The sequence below is a fragment of the Meriones unguiculatus genome, chromosome 21, assembly GCF_030254825.1.
Source record: "Meriones unguiculatus strain TT.TT164.6M chromosome 21, Bangor_MerUng_6.1, whole genome shotgun sequence".
In the NCBI taxonomy this organism is placed as follows: domain Eukaryota; kingdom Metazoa; phylum Chordata; class Mammalia; order Rodentia; family Muridae; genus Meriones; species Meriones unguiculatus.
In genome coordinates, this window is record NC_083368.1 from 38236515 (window position 1) to 38255892 (window position 19378).

Consider the following 19378-nt stretch of genomic DNA (forward strand, 5'->3'; position numbering starts at 1 on the left):
CATTCTTTTTTGTAACTGAGTCTAAGAGAGTATTCCCTTTTAAAGATAAACTCATATTTTTTAATTGAAGAAAAGTCAATAAAAGGATATCAAATAAAAAAATGTTAGGTTTTAAAAATGAATATTCCTTTAAAGAATGATTTTGATAGATATTGGATCTTTTAGCTACCTATAAATTATTTTTTCCTTATTGCAACTAATTTTGCAATAAGGAAAAAATAAGACCTTTCTAAATTTATAGTAACATTTTCAAAGTAATTTTTAAAAATAATATTGAGGAATAAAATGTTGCTTCTGAAAATTCTGCTGCAAACCATCTATGTAGCAGTATTGGACAGAAGTGCCTATTTACAAGTTTTAGTCTTTGTATATAAGAGTTATAGTAGGTTTATTTTTATTTTGTGTGCATGGATGTTTTGCCTGGGTCTATGTCTTTGTACCACATGTATGCAGTGTCTGAGAAGGCCAGCCAGATGCGAACATCAGATCCAGTCTGGAACTGGAGTCATAGGTGTTTATGAGCTGCCATGTGGGTAGTGGGTAATCGAACCTAGATCCTCTAGAAGAGTAGCCAGTGCTCTTAACCACTGGGCCATCTTCTCAGCCCCAAGTTATTAGTATTCTTAATAAAAATCTATTTTGTTATACCCAATTTATAGATTTCCTAGATTTGGTGATTAATTTTATGTAGCTGACTCTCCAAAATTAATTGCTTTAAAAGAAGGATTAAATGGCATCTAGTTATAGCTTATATTGGTGTTAGAGAAAAATAAACTTGATTTTTTTTAACAGCTAGATAACTGAATTAGATAGGTCTGTATTTGAAAGATAAGTCTTTACTGTCAAGGAAAATGACTTTCATACTCCGTTTCCTAATAGTAACGTCAGAAGAGGCTTCTTGGGCAGTAGATGACTCTTCTAGCATCTGAACGATATCTTTGCAATGTATTTGAAAATAAATTTAAATACTACGTGCATATGTCTCTGTAAAAACTGAAAATTTGTGGTATGTACAATTCAATTGTTTTGTTTCCCCAGTATGAAAACAAAGTTGCAGTACGTGACAGAGTAGCATTTGCTTGTAAATTCCTTGGTGATGCTCAGGTGAGAATGATTCAATTCCATATTTGAGGTGATTAATGTTTACTATGAATTATCTTAAGAAACTAATCTTTACATATAACTATGTGCCTGTAAGATATTTATATAAAATCAAAAAGGCAGTTATTTCATTGAAATTATAAATATACATGTGGTAACTAAATTTGTTTTAGAATGCTGAGTTGATGTTTTGGTTTATTTTTGCATCTAGAAGAGAGTTTAGCAAATACAAATTTTAAGCTCAGGTTTTAGTAATGCCATACACTAGTCTTTGATTTTCAGTGTGTAAACACTTACCTTCTGCCTCTGAGTTAGCCAGGATGGCATACAGATAACCGGTAGTGCTGTGATAATGACAAGATGTTGGGGAGATGGGGAGACATATTGGCTGGAGTTCGGAATAGGATGAAATTAGACCATGCAAAGGAATAGTTTATATTGATGAGTTTGAACCTAGAACTCCAATTTTCTGATACTGTCATATACTACCATGATAGATAAGAACTTGCTGAAAAGAGGACACTTCTCTTAGAGTTAGCCATCTATAAACATAGGAAATGTCGTGCATTTTTCAAAATGAATGTGGGAGCTAGGGAGACAGCAGTTGTTAAAGTGCTCACTGCAGAAGTTCAGAGACCTGAATTGAATGCCCTAGAATCTGTGGAAATACCAGAGTGCAATTCTTGTAGTCCCAGGGCTGGGTGGCAGAGATAGGAGGGTCCCTGAAGCTTACTGATCTGCCACACAATCAAATCAATGAGTTCCAGCTTCAGTGAAAGTCCTGTATTGAAATACAGTGTGGTGTCAACTTCTGGTCTCCACACATGCCTTTGCACATACGCTACACAAAAACAAAGTGATTTTGGATACTGTATTAAAACTTGAAACTGATGTCAGCTTCTTAGTATGTATCTTGATTTTGGCCAGTGTTTCTGTCTTATTTATTCCATCAAGAATAAAATTGTTTTAAATATAGTAATTCTAATATATATATTAATTCTCAGTTATAAAATGCACAGTGAAACAGATTATATCAGAAAAATCACTTTGAACTTTTCAGTTAAATAAATACATCGAAAAGCTGACCAATGAAATGAAAGAGGCTGGAAATTTGGAAGGAATCTTGCTTACAGGCCTCACTAAAGATGGAGTGGACTTGATGGAGAGCTATGTGGACAGAACTGGAGATGTCCAGACGGCAAGCTACTGCATGTTACAGGTTAGTGCAGTGTGAAAGCAAGTAAGCCGCTTTCCTCTCTTTAAAAACCAAGGGAGCCGAGCCACAGTCTGCATGGTAACTGTTTTCTTAGCTCAAGTTCCTATGCTCTCTTCCTTACTGGGGAGTTTTAGTTTGTGGTTTGACCTCGTTGATCTGCTGAGGAAGTGTATTTTATCTTACTATCCCTAATTGCCTCATCAGCTTATCTGTTTTTTCTTTTCTTTTTTTTTTGAGAAATACCTGCCTTGACTGTATTTGAGTTCATGTAAAGCTCAGATGAAACCAGAGAAAGTTTCTTCATCGCCTCAGATCACAGAGTCTAGCCCACCTTCCATAAAGGATTCCCTTCCCTGATCGCACTGTGGTTTTGGTTTCATTTGAATAGCCGAAGAGAAATTAAACTTTGGTTTTTTAACCTTCAGTGTCCCTTTTATTACCGACAGGGTAATTTGAATAAGTAGTTCATTGACATTTTTTTCATTGCTTTAACTGTCCAGAGGTTAAACCAGATTCCAGGAAAAGCTTACTTTCTACTTTACTTTTGTGTGGGAAACATGAACTCATTGTGTCATGCTACATCCAGTAGACCTCCAGCCTTTCATGTCCTGAGCACCTCTCTCCTTGATGACGTCTTCCTTTTGTATGAAAGCCTGCCTTACCTCATTAAACAAAGTGTGTTTACCCTGCTCCCCTTCTGTGTGCTTTACCTAATGCTGGCTCAAAATGCACAGTGAGCTTATGTAAGGTATCAAGCCATCACCTATGTGAGAAAAGGTATTCCTCCATATAGTTTTCTCACTGGAATGAGATCTTTGTCTTTTAAATTAAGGAGTGATACATGTTTCAAAGTACAGTTGGGTTGGTAATAGCACAAGTTGTAAAATGTTAAAATAAAGCCATGAAAAGACCTTTGAAAAAAACTAGTCTGATAATTGCTTTTTTTTTTAGTTGGGATATTTCCTCTTTGCAATTTTGTGGCCAAGATTAACTCCACCATCATGGTGTTTTTGTTTCTCCTCTTTCCTTTTGTTCCTGAGTTGAATCAGGTTGTGTTTCTTTCTTTTTTTTTCTGCCTTATTTTGTGCCTATTCTGTATTTCATCTTAACTCTTCTATTGGCTTTTAGTTGCATCCTTCTTGCCGTCTTTTTGTGAAAGCTGTTGCTTTGGGTCTCAGTGTGTGTCCTGAACTCATAATAGTCACATTCTCCCTTTCACTGCAGGTTACACCTGGCCTGTCATACTATGCCTTCTATTTCCTACCTCACATCCAGCACTGGGTTTTTCTTTCTTTCTTTTTTTTTTTTTTTCTTTCTTTCTTTATTTTAATATTAGTTACAATTTATTAACTTTGTATCCCAATGTATCCTGCTCCCTTATTCCCTTCCAATCCCACCCTCCCTCATCTCCTCCCTGCCCCTTTCCAAGTCCACTGATATGGGAGGTCCTCCCTGACCCTGGTTTATCAGGTATCTTCAGGACTGGCTGCAAAGTCTTCTTCTGTGGCCTAGCAGGGCTGCTCCTCCCTCGGGGCGGGGGCAGTTCTTAAACTTTGAATTTCACAAGTATTGTAACAGAGTAGTTTCATTTATGCACCTTTTTCTTCTCCCAGCAGTCCCATTTTTTATTTTATATACATCATAAGCTCCAACTTATATTACTTTTTTTTTGCTTTAGACAGTAATTTGTCTTTTCTATAAAGTGTAAGAATAGAGAGGTTACAGACTTTTTATTTATTTATTTACTGTTTCTGGTGTGTGTCCTTCCTATGGAACTGTGTTTAGTCTGTTTCATCACCCTGTTTATTCTATAGCATTTCTTGAAGTACAGATGATTGTCCCAGCTTTTACATTTTAACAGAAGCATTTAGTTTATCTTATTTTTTTTTCCTGTAGCACTTTAAAGTGCATTGTACTGTTTCTGCCTCCTTTGTTTCTAGTGAGAAATTAGCTATTTTCCTTGTTTCCCTCTAGGTGATGTTTCATGTTTCTATGAAATTCTCTTAAGAAGTCCCCCTTCTTGATTGATTAAAAAAAAAAAAGAGACACTGTTGTGTTGTTGTACCTGATTCTGAGACCCCAAAAGACCACCAGGAGTTGAGTCCGTTGCAAAACACATGAGGATCTTTTTATTACAAGCTATAGCTTGGGCTTACACACCCTCATTGCTGAAATGGCGAGAGCGGAGAGCCTCTTGCTCAGGTTAGTTGGGTGATTTAGAAAGTCTAGTCCCTTCCAGAATGCCCAAAGCAAGGGGATTCCTGCCTGGCAAGTATCTATTGGTCAAAACACAAAAAGGGTGTTGCATTTTGAATTGATTGGCTGTAGAAAGGCCCCCAAACCATTAATGGTCTGGCTTTCCTTCCTAGTGGGATGGGCTGGTTTCATAGTAACTGTATCTCTGGTGGGCAGGAAAAAAATGCATTAAGGCTAGTTCTTCCTGGCAGGTGGCTGAACTTGTCTCCACCCAGCTTGCCTTCATTCAAGTTTGTGCTTTAAACTTTAAAACAATACCCACTGATTTTTAATTCTTTGGTCTCTCAGTGTTTAGTTACAGTTCTTTCCCATCCTTGTATTGATTACTGAGCTTCTTGGATCTGTCATTTAACATTTTTTTCACCAGGTTTTCGATGTTTTGGAATTTTTTTTTTTCTGTGTAACTTTTTCTCTTCCACACTTGTTCTTTTCTTCTTCACCTTATTCTACATATGGTAAACAAGTTCTACTAGTCAGATTCTGGGCTTCTGCTCATTTTCCTTCTTTTTTTAGTATTTACCTCCTCCTGTTCAATTAGACAAATTCTTTTTCTTTTTTTTCTCATTTTGTTCCGAGACAGGGTTTCATTGTGTAGCTCTGGCTGGCGTGGGATTCACTTTGTAGGCCACGCTGGGATCGGCCTACGTCTGCCTCTGAGTGCTGAGTGGTGTGGTATGCTTCCATGCCCAGCTTCAATTGGACAATTAACGTTGGTTTGTTATTCTTCTCTCTGTCACTTTAATGTCTTTAGCGATTACACTTGCCAGGGAATTTTTTTTTTTTCTCCTACACTCAAAAGTACTTTTAAAATTAATTATTTAAGTTAGCATACAAAGTAATGGGTTTCTCTGGTAATTATTTAATTTGTTTTAATTTATTCTTCATTCTGATTCATCCCCCGTTGTCTCATCTCCACTGGCCTGTTCTTTCTGGTCTTTAGGAATTTTTTAATTTAATTTAATTTAATTTTTTTGGTTTTTTTTTTCAAGTTTACTCTTTCATTATTTTTTTATTTTTAACTATACTTTATTTACTTTGTATCCCCCCTCTAGTTCCCTCCCTCCTCCCCTCCCAATCCTTCCCTTTTTCCCCTTCCTCCACACACTCCCCTCCCCAAGTCCACAGGTAGAGGAGGGTTTCTTTTTCTTCCTTCTGATTTTGGGGGTTTTTTTGAGACAGGATTTCTCTGTGTAGCCTTGGCTGTCTTGTGAATCCAACTGACCTTGAACCCACAGCAATACATCTGCCTCCGCCTCTGTGAGTGCTGAGATTACAGGTGTGCACCACCAAGCCCAGCTTTTAAGGCAATTCTTAATTTTATTTTGCATTTCAATTGTAGATCATCAACTTTGTTACTTTGTTATAGTTTACATTTCTCAGGTTAGATTCTGTTTTTCTCACTGGTTAAAGGGCTTATTTTCTATTAGTATGTATATATGTGTGTGTGTGTCTGTTTGTTTGAAGCACATTTCTTTAAATGTGCTACATACTGTATTAAAGCTTTCCTCTGCCAACTCTGATTCTTACATCTGTTTTAGAGATGCTCCCACTGGCCAGAAATTGATGTTCTGAATAAGAAGAATTTTAAAGTAAATTTAAGGAAAGCCAATTCTTGCTTGTCACTAATGCCTATGTACATCTCATATTTAACTTACTCAAAAGCATTTCACTCCCAGATATGAAGGGCCAGGCTCTGTATTAGTTTAAATGTTATTAAGTAGTTTTGATGTTCAGTTTGGATTCATAATAAACAGGTTTGAATCCATAAATTTTAATAGTTGGGACAAGGGGGTTTCTTATCACCATTTACTGCATTAGCCAGGAATGTGGATGCTCCTTAAGCTCAAAAGGAAGTTTCTCTTCCTGGTCAAATTATGTTTAGTGCGTGCTTATATCACTAGTGAAGTCCAGCTTAAGGTAGATTTGTGAGGCTGCCGTTGTTTTATCCAAATCCTCATTAGGAGCAAGTTTTTAAAAAAAAAGCCTATTTCTTCTGAGTTACTCATACTCATGTTTTACCCAGAATCCTCTGATTTAAACAGGGCATTTGAAATGTTTGAAATAATTTGTATTTTCTTTTTAGGGTTCACCTTTAGATGTTCTTAAAGATGAACGGGTTCAATATTGGATTGAGAATTACAGAAATTTATTAGATGCCTGGAGGTTTTGGCACAAACGGGCTGAATTTGATATTCATAGGAGTAAGCTGGATCCCAGTTCCAAGCCTTTAGCACAGGTGAGTAGATTGTTATAGAATCACATTTTAACATGTGAGCATCTAATTCGTGAATTATTATCACCCTATTTTATTTATCTTGACTATCTCTTGTTGTCCTTGTCTATTCTAGATTGTACTGTGTTCTTAATTTTTCCTGTTTTTTTTTTTTTCCTTTTTTCTGTTTCCTAACAATCATCTTGTATAGCTGAACTTTGAGATAAAACAAAGAACAGTAGGCCTAGGTTATCTTAGTGAAGTCTTAATTCCTACGGCTGTGTGAAATTCATCAGTATCTAAACTTGCATACTCTTAGTGTTCGTAATTTCATCTCTGTATTGCTTTTATCTATTATTTCTATTCAATAGAGCAGAATTTGGAGATTTTTTTAAATAAAATAAGTAAAAACATACATCTATGCATTAAATTTTTAATGAGATCAGTTATCACATAAGGTGTATGACTTAATATCATACTATTTAGATGTTAAATGTTTGCTTATCTTCATCGTGAGCAGTGGATAGTGCCGTTTTATTTTTGTAGGAAGTTGAAAATCATTGTTACAGCTAGAGTAGGTGTTTAGTAAGAGTTTTGTGCTATATGTAACCAGACTGCAGAAGAGCTGAAGAGTTTTCATAAAGCCAAGTGGGCACCTTCTGTGGCTCTTTGTACTGTCACTTTGTTCTGAACTCTTAATATAGTAGTGCAAGAACCTAAATTCTTTTTCATCTTAGAAAAGGTGGTGGTGGTCAGTGTTGTTTTATTTTGTCCTTGGAATGGAACCTGGGACCCTGTATGTGCTAAGCAGTTGGTCTCATACTGAGCTATATCCCCAACCCTTTTTTTTCTTCTCTTTCCTTGCAATGGAAAATAAAATTTTAAAATGTATTTTGTTATTATCAGACTTTATAATTCCAATAGAGTTTCTACTAAATTGTTCTTTTTGTTTGCTTTGTAGGTGTTTGTGAGTTGTAATTTTTGTGGCAAATCAATCTCCTACAGCTGTTCCACTGTGCCTCATCAGGGCAGAGGGTTTAGTCAATATGGTGTGAGTGGCTCGCCAACAAAATCCAAAGTGACAAGCTGCCCTGGGTGTCGAAAACCGCTTCCTCGGTGTGCACTTTGCCTCATTAATATGGGAACACCTGTTTCTAGCTGTCCTGGTATGACATAATTGCACAAAATATTTTTCTGAACTCATTTTTTCCTACATAATTGAGTTATTTATACAAGTAAAATATATATTAGTGTCAGTATTATTTTTTAGAAAAAGTAATACACTGGCTTGAAAATTTTATTACCTCTTTAATGTATATTCTCTATATTAAAAGTACAAATCTGTATTTATGATAACTCATGTAATCCCACAGATGCTGGCCAATTTAAAATTGATGATTAGAGCTTAAATATAAGTGAGTTTTGTAATTATTCCATTCTCATGCCTTCTACCAGTATGTCAGATTTTATATTTAAAATTCTGTATACTCCCAGCTATTAACAAATCCCTTGTATCCATAAATTTCTCTGATAGTCTCAGAGAACTTTCACATTCCTCCTTATTTAATACTTACTTCTATGACATAAACTATTAGCCCAGAAACAAGAACACTTTAGTTCTCAGTTTTGATTTTGCTTCTGCTATTTTGACAATTATGTAATAAATAGATGTGGGTTTTTTTTGTTGTTTGGTTGTTGAGAAGGGTTCTCATTATGTAGACCAGGCTGGCCTGGAACTCATGGAGACCCTCCTGCCTCAGCCTCCCAAGTGCTGGGATTAAAGTTATGTGTCACCACTATGTTTTTTAATGATTAAAAATACTAAATATTTTTTTAATTTTTATGGTTAACATGGAATTGTTTTGAGAACAGCAAATAATTGAATATGATGTACTTGGTGGCTAAGAACACTAGTTATTTTTATAACTTGCAAATGATACTAATGTCAAAATTCATCATCAAAAACATTTTGGCATGGGCTAGGCATAGTGGGAAACGCTATCCCAGTGTCAGGAAGCAGAGGCAGGTAGGTGTTTGTGAGTTCAAGTCTAGCTTGGTCTATTTAGAAAGTTCCGGAATACCCAGAGCTACTTATATAGAGAAACCCTGTTGTAAAATATATGTGTGTGTGTGTATTATATGTCTTAATATTTACATATATATTTACATATATACATATACACATACATATATACATTTACATATATACATTTTACATTTACATATATACGTATACAGGTATATGTATATATAAATACACTAATAAAATTTGTTTATTTGGTTATTTGGTACACTAGTATAATGAAGAAGTGGCCATAATGTCTTTTTCCTCCATGTGTAATGTTTTTCAATATATGTCTTAGTATTTATTTATTTACTTACTTACTTAAGACAGTGTCTCACTATGTTCCCTTGGCTGATCTAGAACTCATGTACTGTGGTAAGGGAAACTCTGTGAGTCCCCTTCCCTGCCTTGTTAAAGTCAGGAACTATACCAGTCTTTTTTTTTTTTTTTTTCAGTTTTGTGACAGGATCTCAGTATACAGCCCCGGCTATCCTTCAACTCACTATGTAGACCAGGCTACTTTGAACTCAGAGATTAGCCTACATTTGCCTCTCAAGTACTGGGGTTTAACACCCTTGCCATCACAAGCAGTTCTGTCTATACCAGTCTTTCTTTTTTTACTAATTTTTAAAATAAGACATAATTATATCATCTTCTATCCCCAGCCCCTCCCAATTCTCCCATAACCTCTCAAATCTTATGAATGCCTTTTAAATTTTTATATGCTAATTAAATACATATATACACACAAAAATATATAAATATAATCTGCTGATTCCATTTAGTGTTGCTTGTATGTTTATGTTTTCACGGCTAACCATGTAATACTGAATTTCTTAGCTTGTTGATTATATGCACAAGCGTTGTCATATTTACTTTTGCTTATATTTTGACTTTTATGCAGATGACATGAGTTTATTCTTGGGTTTTACTGTTTTCTTTAACCTTGGACATAAAGACTTTTTCACTACTAATAAATGTCTCATTCAGGAGTATAGTAGAGTTTTATTGTATACTATTAACTTGTGCTTTCCAGATTTTTACTATAATGAATAATGTGTCTGCTTAATATATGTTCACAATTTCTCTGATATATTTACCTATAAGTAGAATTGCTGAATTGTAGGGTTGTGGTATTGCAAGATTCTTTTTGCCTGCATTTTATCTCTTACTTTACCTCTGTTCAGGAGATGATTATTCTGTAATTTTTCCTCCTCATGTTGTTTTGTCACTTTGTTAGTAAATTGAACCAGTCCCAAGAGGTTCAACATGAGATTTCTTTTTATTCTCTTTGGAAGAGTTTATGTGGATGAATTACCTGTCCTGTTGGTGTTTGGTAAAACTCAACAGAAACCTGAGTCTAGATTTCTTTTTGGAAAGATTTTTTAACTAAGGTAAACTTTTTCAATTCACGTAGTTGCTTTATTGGTTTGGGTATATTACACTTTTCAATTTTTGCTGACCATTAAAAATATAGGTAAACCAGCTGGGTATAATGGCACACACCTTTTATCCCAGCACTCAGGAGACAGAGGCAGGCAGATCTCCGAGTTCCAGGCTAACCTGGACAGCCAGAGCTACATAGAGAGACTATGTCTAGGAAAAAAACAAAAAAACAAACACTCTCTCCTCTCTCTCTGTATGTATATATACTATAATGTATATAGTAATATATACTTTACATATATGTAATAGTTTACATATATAATATGCACATATAATATATATTATCTATATAATATAATTGTATTATATAATATAAATGTATAAATGTATATATTATATATGTATATTATATATATGTAAACTATTAAGTTCTAGATCTTAACATTAAAGTTGCTGTTTCAATATGGTGTACGATTTTTATTTTAACATACTTTCAGAACTGCCCTTTAAGAAACTTAAACTGCTGTGATGTGGCTAATGGCAATCATTTTGTTTTCCTATAGGTGGATCCAAATCAGATGAAAAAGTGGACTTGAGCAAGGATAAAAAGTTGGCTCAGTTTAACAACTGGTTTACTTGGTGTCACAACTGTCGGCATGGTGGGCATGCCGGACATATGCTTAGTTGGTTCAGGTAAACAGCACTTTCTTTCCTTGATAATCTTTCATTAAAGGACATAGAGCAGGTAGCCTTTTAAATAGTTTTGGCTCTTGGTATCATTTTATTATGTCTAGTTAAAGATTAATTTTTTATTTTTACTTATTTGCTTATTTGACTTAACAAAGGTAGTAACAACTGTTCCATCACTATCTTATATAATGTTTGGCTATAAAAGGAATACCTGTGCCAGGTATATGGTTGCACTTGCCTTTAAGCCCACCATTTGGGAGGCAGAAGCAGGTGGATCCCTATGAGATGAGTTTAAGACCAGCCTGAATATAGCAAATTCTTGACTAGCCAGGGCTGCATGGTGAGACTTTGCCTCAGTTTCTGTGTACTTATTAGAAATCCTTTGAATAGATTAAATGTTTAACATTATTTAACCCTATTGGGGGAATAGGATATTTACACTTTTTATATCCTACAATTTGTCATGTAATTTTGAATGTAATACATATACATATGTACACATATACACAGAAACACACAAAAGTACTACGTTATTTTTTTCCAAGTGAACACAGCTCTTGGAATGGAAATTCTCAAGATAAGTTACTGATTTTGAGCAGTCCATGGTCCTGTGCCATTCATTAACACAACACTCACATGTGCGTGTCTCAGTTGTGCTGACCTCTTAGTGCATCCCCACCACCTCAGTGACTGAGAAAACTAACTGGGTGTGCTAGTGTAGAAATGAAAACTTTCTCTTCAGAGCTCACTTTGATTGTTTTTAATGTGATGTTCTTAATGCATCTTTTCCTGTGGGTCTTAATTCTTGTACTTAACCCGTAGCATTTTGAAGATGGGAACATAGATGACTTTGTAAAGCTTCGATTCCTAACTATTATTTCACCTCTTCTTAGGGACCATGCAGAGTGTCCTGTATCTGCGTGCACATGTAAATGTATGCAGTTGGATACAACAGGAAATCTGGTACCAGCAGAGACTGTCCAGCCATGAAATGTTACACCTAAAGGAAAACCTTCAAGTGTGGAGTTCTTAATAGATGTTCTTCATAGTTCAGAAACATACCTCAGAACAAGTCACTCATGACTTCCCTATAAGGGGAAAATAAATCATTCTATCAGATCAGCAATTTGATGTTTGAGTGATTTTGATATACTTCTCAAAGGTAAATGCTGCTGGTATGAACATCAGGGCATGAATATCGGTGCTGTTCCACAGGTTAAAAGTTTATTTGAAAGAACTTTCTAGGTTTTGTCAAAATTATAAATATGTATAGGTTTTAGAATAAAAACAGACCTTGTGCCTGCATTTTCAATCAGAACTTGATTATCTTTTGATAGAATCTCTACATATTTAAAGCCAAATGGCCAATCCAGTGGTTCAGATTAGTTTTATCCATGCTTAGATTGCTTTCAGATAAAAATGTTAATTTTTACATTGAAAATTAGTTCCTGACTCCACACTGGAGTAAATGTTAACATGTTTGAGAAAAATACACATGAGCATGTGTGTGTTAAGGAACTTTCTTCCTCATACATTTATATTTTAATATAAAAGATTTTGACATAGGTCATTCAGTCTTCCTCAACAAATTCCAGCTAAGAGCAGGCCATGTAAGGAGGTTGCTGCCAGTCCTGATGACCTGAGTGTAATCCTTGGGACACAGATGTTGGAAGCACTGAATCAACTGACCTCTTCAAGTGTGTTGTGGCATGAGGCAAAGAAAGTGCACTCATGCACATGGGGAGCGTGTGTGTGTGTGTGTGTAAAAATGAATAAAAAAAATTAAGAATGTACCTTACAACTTTTTTTCTTTTCAAAAGAAGAAAGTGAGTTAAATTTTTTGGGAAACATGATAAAAAGTTTTTCAATTTTTTTTTCCTTTACAAAAATTCTGATTTGTCTTTGAAGATTACTTACTATTCTAAAATTCTCATCATCAGGAATGTTTTCTGACTTCGAGGTCTATGCAAGATCATATGTTTGATGGGGCTGTCAGACCCCTTCTTGTGGAATCTTTTTTTTTTCCCCCTAAGGTAGACTACATGCTGTTGGGCAAAACAAGAGCATTCCTGGAGTCTACTTCAGACATACATTGCTAACAGTATGTGTTTTGGGGCCAGTTCAAGAACTTTGTTTTCATTTTCCTTTGCCTAAAAGGACAGATTCAAGAGAACGGAATTGTACCATGCATCTTGGTCATTTGCTGTGTGTAGGGAACTGAACTGAAGTTTGTGCTTTTAGATGTGTTCTTAGAGGATCCTTTCCTGTACATTCTGGAGAGATGTCTGAAGTTGTACAGTAGTAAGAACATCACATCAGCAGTTAGGCTGCTTTAAGATCTGTTAGAGTAGACTGAGATGTGACCTACATAGTGCAGAATAATTGAATCTTGTTTATGTAAGATCTGTTCCAAAGGCGTAGTGAATAACATTGGGGATAGTGTATGTCTGCTCTAAATGTCTGCTGGGTGACAGTTTTCAGACGAGTAAAGTGGGAATAATGACTCTCATTTCTAATAGAAACCGCCATTAAAGGATTACTGGTCTTATAAATCTTATTGCTTTCATTTTATTAGGTTATTTTATTTAATATTGCATGTTAAGGTATTTTTTATTTTAATCTTACTGGATTAACATGAGCTTCAAAATAATGTCAAACTCTCACAAGTATATTTTTATTTCTCCTAGAAGTACAATATAAAGTTCATGAAATTACATAAATTTTTTTGAAATACAGTATAAGACATAAATATGAAGTCTAATATGTAAATATAGCTTTATTTGTAATCATAATATATGGTGACATTTTAAAGGTTGTTCTATTAGCTTCCTAATTTTTCCTTTGATTCCAACCATATGGCTTATATGATATCTATTTATTTTGCCTTACATTATGTGTGGAATGAAAATAGATTCAAATTATTTCCTCAATTTTTTTTTTAATTCCCTGAGTCGCTGGTATTTGAGACTAAAAACTCAACAAGACATTTTACCTAAACTTGCTTAATGGAATTGTTTAAGAAATGTTTTTATTCCTTTAGAATATTGGGTAAAGTTGGGTTGCAGTTAACAAATCCAATTAGAAATTATAACTCTGCTACAGGTTTACCACAGAAAGTAATATATACACACACAAGCCAGGCATGGTGGTACATGTCTCACCTAGTCTTCAAGGCATTGGACAGGGGAAGAGACAGAGGCAGGAGGATCTCTGAGTTCAAGGCCAGCCAACCAATCCAACCAAGGCTGCATACTGAGACCCTGTATCAAAAGCAAGGACAAACACACACAAATTGATGCATACATATATAAACATGCACACCTACGAACAAATTGCAAAATCAGCTGACTGCATAGTAATTACCATGATAAAGTCACAAGTAAAGCCAATTAAATCCAAGAATATGTTAATTGGGAATAATATTTACTGTTAGTACCTTCTGTGTATTCTAGGTATTTATCCAATTGAACTTCTGTTCAACTTTACACATGATTCTGTGAGACAGTTATACTACTGTTGCCATTCCATACATGAAGTAATATTTGTACCTGTCTTAGGCAAAATAAATGATGACAGCTAACACATATTACAATGGTTAAAGAGATGGTAAAGGGCAGAGGACGTAGGTCATTTGGAACGTGTGCTTGGACTACATGAGGCTGAGTTCACAAGGTTTCCCAGTACCACATGCCCAAAAAGGCAGAAAGTAAGGTCCTGTTCACCTGTCTGCATCTATTAAAAGGGGAAAATCTACATTTTAATGGCTACGGGAAGGAAGCAATCTGAGAACAATCTTGAGCAACAACTAAGTTAATGGTGTTCTTCAAATGAAGTGAGCAATACCTACTAAGATCCTTAGAAATAACAGCAGAAAGATTTTATGACTTATTAACTGGATAAATACACACACATATAATGTAGTTCCTGACTTTGTTGACAATAAAAACATAGAACTTGAATGCCCACTATAACAGTAAATCTTAACACATATATAAGGAACACTAATAGACCATTCAAATGCAGTAGATATTTTTATTAAGGAAGCTCTGTGCCATTGGTAGGTGAAGAAGAAAGGCAGGTTGCATGAGAGCATGCACAGCATGCAAGTATATTCTCATGGGAAGTTGACAGTCTTCACATTGGACTTTGAGTAACATTTGTCTTTTTGCTATCAGTTTTTTTCAATAACGTGATATATAAATAAATGTAGATGTATATCACACATATCACTGGCTTTTATAAGTTAAATGTGACCAGGTATCACCTGTTGCCATCATAAAACAGCCAGGTGTGATTTCTCCCATGTGTTAAAGAAACCTGCTTCATGATAGGCAAGTTAGTAGTTCTAATTTATTCATACGCATTTTTTTTCTCAGTTTTGTCTTTATGTAACACTGCAGTAGCAGCGCTCTTAGTCCAACACTCAAGATAGGTAGAAATTGTACTGCACTCTCCATTTAGCACATCCACTTTCCTGAAGTCAGTGGTGTATAATCAGTACCCTTCAACATTTTCTCTATCTTCCTCATAAGATTTTCTCACTTTTCTCTTTTGGCTCTGTGGCCATGGCAGGAAATCTGCTCTCTCCATTGTTGTTATCCAACCTGGAGTGCATGTACACAATTCATTTCCAGTAAGTACACATAGGTCATGATATCAAATGTTCGGCGGCACCATCATTGCTGTTGAAGGCTGTGTCTGCTGAAAGCCATAGATCTAAGCTCAGTTCCTGTGCGCAGATTTACTCAGATCAGTGCTTAGATTTGCTTTATCCTTTGTACAGACTGGGGATCATTGCAACATTTGCATCTTCACAGCCAAAAAGTCACTTTCTTTCATTTGTATTTTGAATTTTTTAAAATCATTTTCAATTATTTTCAAATATTGGAAGGAAATAGTTGCCCATAACATCTTCCAAATGCAATTTCCTTACTAATACCATTGATAGGACAATATTTTAAATGCTTTGCTTTAGGATTATGGATAATTTGTGTATTATTGCCAGAAATAGCAATAATAATTCAGTACATAGTCTTTCATCCAATTTATGAAAAGCATGCTGCCCTAATGTAATTTCCTAACTGGAAATTCAGATAGAGTAATCTAATTAAGTTGGAATTTTAAAACAAAGTCACAAAGACAGAGTTGTCTGGTACTATGTTTGAAGGGATTGATGTCTCAAATGTGAAACAGACATTTGTATATAAATTCACAAAAACTGCTGGTCATGCATCTTTTGACTTAAAGAATATTAGTTTCACTTATGCATGTTTTATTCATACAAATACATATTTTAGTATGCAAGAAACCCTGAAGTTTGAAATAAAAAATGGTCTAATACATATTTATCACATTTTTGTTATAGCCACATTTTGTTGATAGTCCAGTAAGAAGTTGCCACTGTCAAATGTGACAATTATTTAATTGTTTTAAAGTAACAAATATAATGGTCTTTTATGAAAAATGAGTATTTCTAATTCTTGTCTTCCAGCTTTAATGAAATTTATTTGATCATCCATTTGGAAATTCACATTAGACAAGAATACTTAATATTTGCATGAATCTAGATGTATGTAAAATTTCTTAAATAGCTAGTGTTATACATTTATGAACATAAATATCAAGCAACAATACATTTGAGAGACTTGTTATAAAACAAATATTTTGTATAAAATCTTCTGATCTCCCATTCCTCAAAAAAAACCAGCTTGTAGGGTCCATTGTTAATTTTTATGTGTCTGCTGAATATAGGCTACAGACAGCTCAGCTGCCAAATACCTTGGGAAATTAGACAAATTGCCTTCCATGACCTTCACATTTTGAGAGACAGGTAGCCAGGCTGGCACTGAGCATATGATCCTCCTATCTGTGCCTCCTATGTGAAGAATTGCATTCTTGACTAAATTAGCATTTTTAAAAAGTTCCTATAATTCCAGTGAATGCTGAAATAACTGCTTCAACAGGGAAGATTATTCTCCACTAGAAAGACAGAACTGGAAATGACTAAACTGGCACAGGTTCTCAGGGTCATTTGAGACAGCCATCCTCAGTTCTTAATGAGTGAATAATAATTTTTTAATTAAATTTTTATTTTTTATATTAACTACAGTTTATTCGCTTTGTATCCCAGCTGTAACCCCTTCACTCTTCCCTTCCCAGATAATTTTAAGTGTACTGTGTTAAATTCTGTTACTTCTGCCTTCAGGAAGTATTTATATGAAATATATGGTTATTTCCCTTTGGACCTTGAGATTAAAACTGTATCATCCAGATAAAACATACTCTCAGAAAAGAATCCCCCTCCAAAATATTTTTACTTCTAGTTTGTCTATTCTACTGTTCTTCATTTGGAGTCTACTCCCGGTATGTGAAACTTTGAGTTTTCTAAATATCTTTTCAAGTGTATATGCTAGACTTTGAATATTTTTCTTCAGCAGAGACATTTGAGCAGAGTGCAAATGAATTCTCCTAGAACAAAATTGCCAAGCATATGTGATGGAACTGTAGGGAAGAGGGGCAAAACTTTAATCTTCATAGAAGCTTAAAAATAGCTCTATGGTGGTTATGCATGAAGCCTGACAATCGACATCTCTCATTTTGGCAGCATTAACCTACAGACCCCTATCTGTACCCGAACACATTCATCTCTGGGATAAATGATTAATGAACTGCCTATCATTTCCACTCCTTTTGTACTGAGTGGTGGAGGCTTCAGCTGACCATATTCAGCCATCTGCATCCTTACTGAAACTGAACCTGCTACAACCGAGCAGTGTTAGGACAATCAGCATCTCAATTAAAAAAATAAATATATAGCTTTTCTGGTCACTGTCTTACCTGGCAAGAGGTTTTATTGTTTGCTTTCAGGGAACATTACAAAACCTTAATATGAAAGGGACAACAGGATTATTCTTGTTCAAGATCTGTTCTTGTTCAAAATCTGAGGATTTCCAGATTTCCTTTTCCTTGTGTGGGCTTTCTGAAACTAGTCTTGCTGCTTAGCCCAGAATTCTTCCTACCGCAGTATTCCAAGTACTGGGATTGTAGGTGTGCACCATTATTCCTGGCTTGTTCTTTTTATTACTTACTGTCATATTGTAGGACATGCAAATGTATGAAACCCTGCAACTTGTATGGTGAGCAGTACAACTGCCAAATTATTTTAGACTGACAAGTGATTCACAGATACTCTTGTATCTGAGCAAGCAGATGTTGGAAGGAAAGGATTAGAACATCATTTAGCTGTCAGTACGATGTGGGCAGCATCCTAAAGCAGATGGTAGAAAATGTGGGCCTGCATAGCCTATGAAAAAGGGACAGCTTGTGGTTTTTGTAAATGATAAATACAAGGAAAAGGAATTGGACTTAGCCCTTCTATTTTAGCATATCCCTCTTTGCTCCTGGAATTCTAAGCCTTTCTCATTTAAACTGCTCCCTCATTTATTTCCAGCTCTTGTTTGCCCAGTCTGCTTATATTTCCTTGTTTCCTTTGTCCCTTTCTGAAATTATTAAGACCAACTGTTTAGCCTACCTCAGGATAAGATTCATCCAGCTGAAGCGTATACACCCCAGGGCCAAGGCTGATTATGCAGAGTAGAACCATTCCTGTATTTAATGATTCTTGCCAGAGTCTAGCAGTTAGGTGGTGCTGTGAGTTCTCTCTTGTGTGGTTTAAGAAGCAGCCAGGACTGCATTGAGGACTGCTAACTGGAGGGCGTTTTTACCTAATGTTGAGTAATGTAAATAACAGTAATTTTCTTGGATTTTGGGTAATGGGTAGAAAAGAGTCATAGTAAGAAGCGTGGGGGTGATTAAAAAGCAAGAGGGACGGATTTTTACATTTCTTCTTTCTGTTTATAGATGCTCCAGTGACAATTACTGCTCTTTTGGCCACTGATGAACTGGTTAGGCTGAGGTGTAGTGAGTAAACAGTGAGCGCACTCTTCTCTATGTTTGATGAAATAGCTTTTTATTCACCTTTCTCAGAACCCTCCTCCGGAGAGCATTCTACATTGCTGGCAGCAACTACCAGCATGTAGTTGATCTGTTGGCCATTTTTAAATCACCTACACTTAGTCTGGATAATAAGACATGCAAAGTTATAAATTATTAACTGGAAGAAAAAACTAAAGGATCATGTTGGGAGGTGTTCGAACTGGGTGGGTAGTAAAGCTAAAAATAGGTCTAGGATCTCAATTGTAATCTAGAACTCTTCTCTTTGTCACACTGCTTGGTGTGTTTTCGTTAAGGGTGTGACTCTCAGAGGTTGCCTGTGCTTTAGTAGATGGCCCCACACCCAGGAGTATATGGCTAACACAAATTGAACTCCATGGAATATTTCTTAAAAATTCATATTTGGATAATGAGGTGAAGGTGGATTTGGGAGGATTTATATCAGATTCCCAAAGAATAAAAATATATATTAAAAAAAATTCAGGTAAGTCAGTTCAAA

The 19378-nt window shown here is 35.3% G+C and overlaps 1 protein-coding gene across 5 annotated transcripts in view; it reads left to right on the plus strand.

Annotated features, from left to right (window-relative positions):
- The window catches only part of Mios (meiosis regulator for oocyte development), a 33225-nt gene extending 21173 nt beyond the window's left edge, over positions 1 to 12052 (plus strand). For all 5 annotated transcript variants that reach the window (XM_021657467.2, XM_021657468.2, XM_021657470.2 and 2 more), the window contains 6 exons: positions 1039 to 1104; positions 2162 to 2320; positions 6657 to 6809; positions 7747 to 7951; positions 10800 to 10929; positions 11820 to 12052. In XM_021657467.2, the coding sequence (XP_021513142.1) occupies positions 1039 to 1104; positions 2162 to 2320; positions 6657 to 6809; positions 7747 to 7951; positions 10800 to 10929; positions 11820 to 11916 (810 nt within the window). In that variant the 3' untranslated portion in view covers positions 11917 to 12052. The remainder of the gene's footprint in view (positions 1 to 1038; positions 1105 to 2161; positions 2321 to 6656; positions 6810 to 7746; positions 7952 to 10799; positions 10930 to 11819) is intronic.
- Positions 12053 to 19378: the final 7326 nt, after the last annotated feature.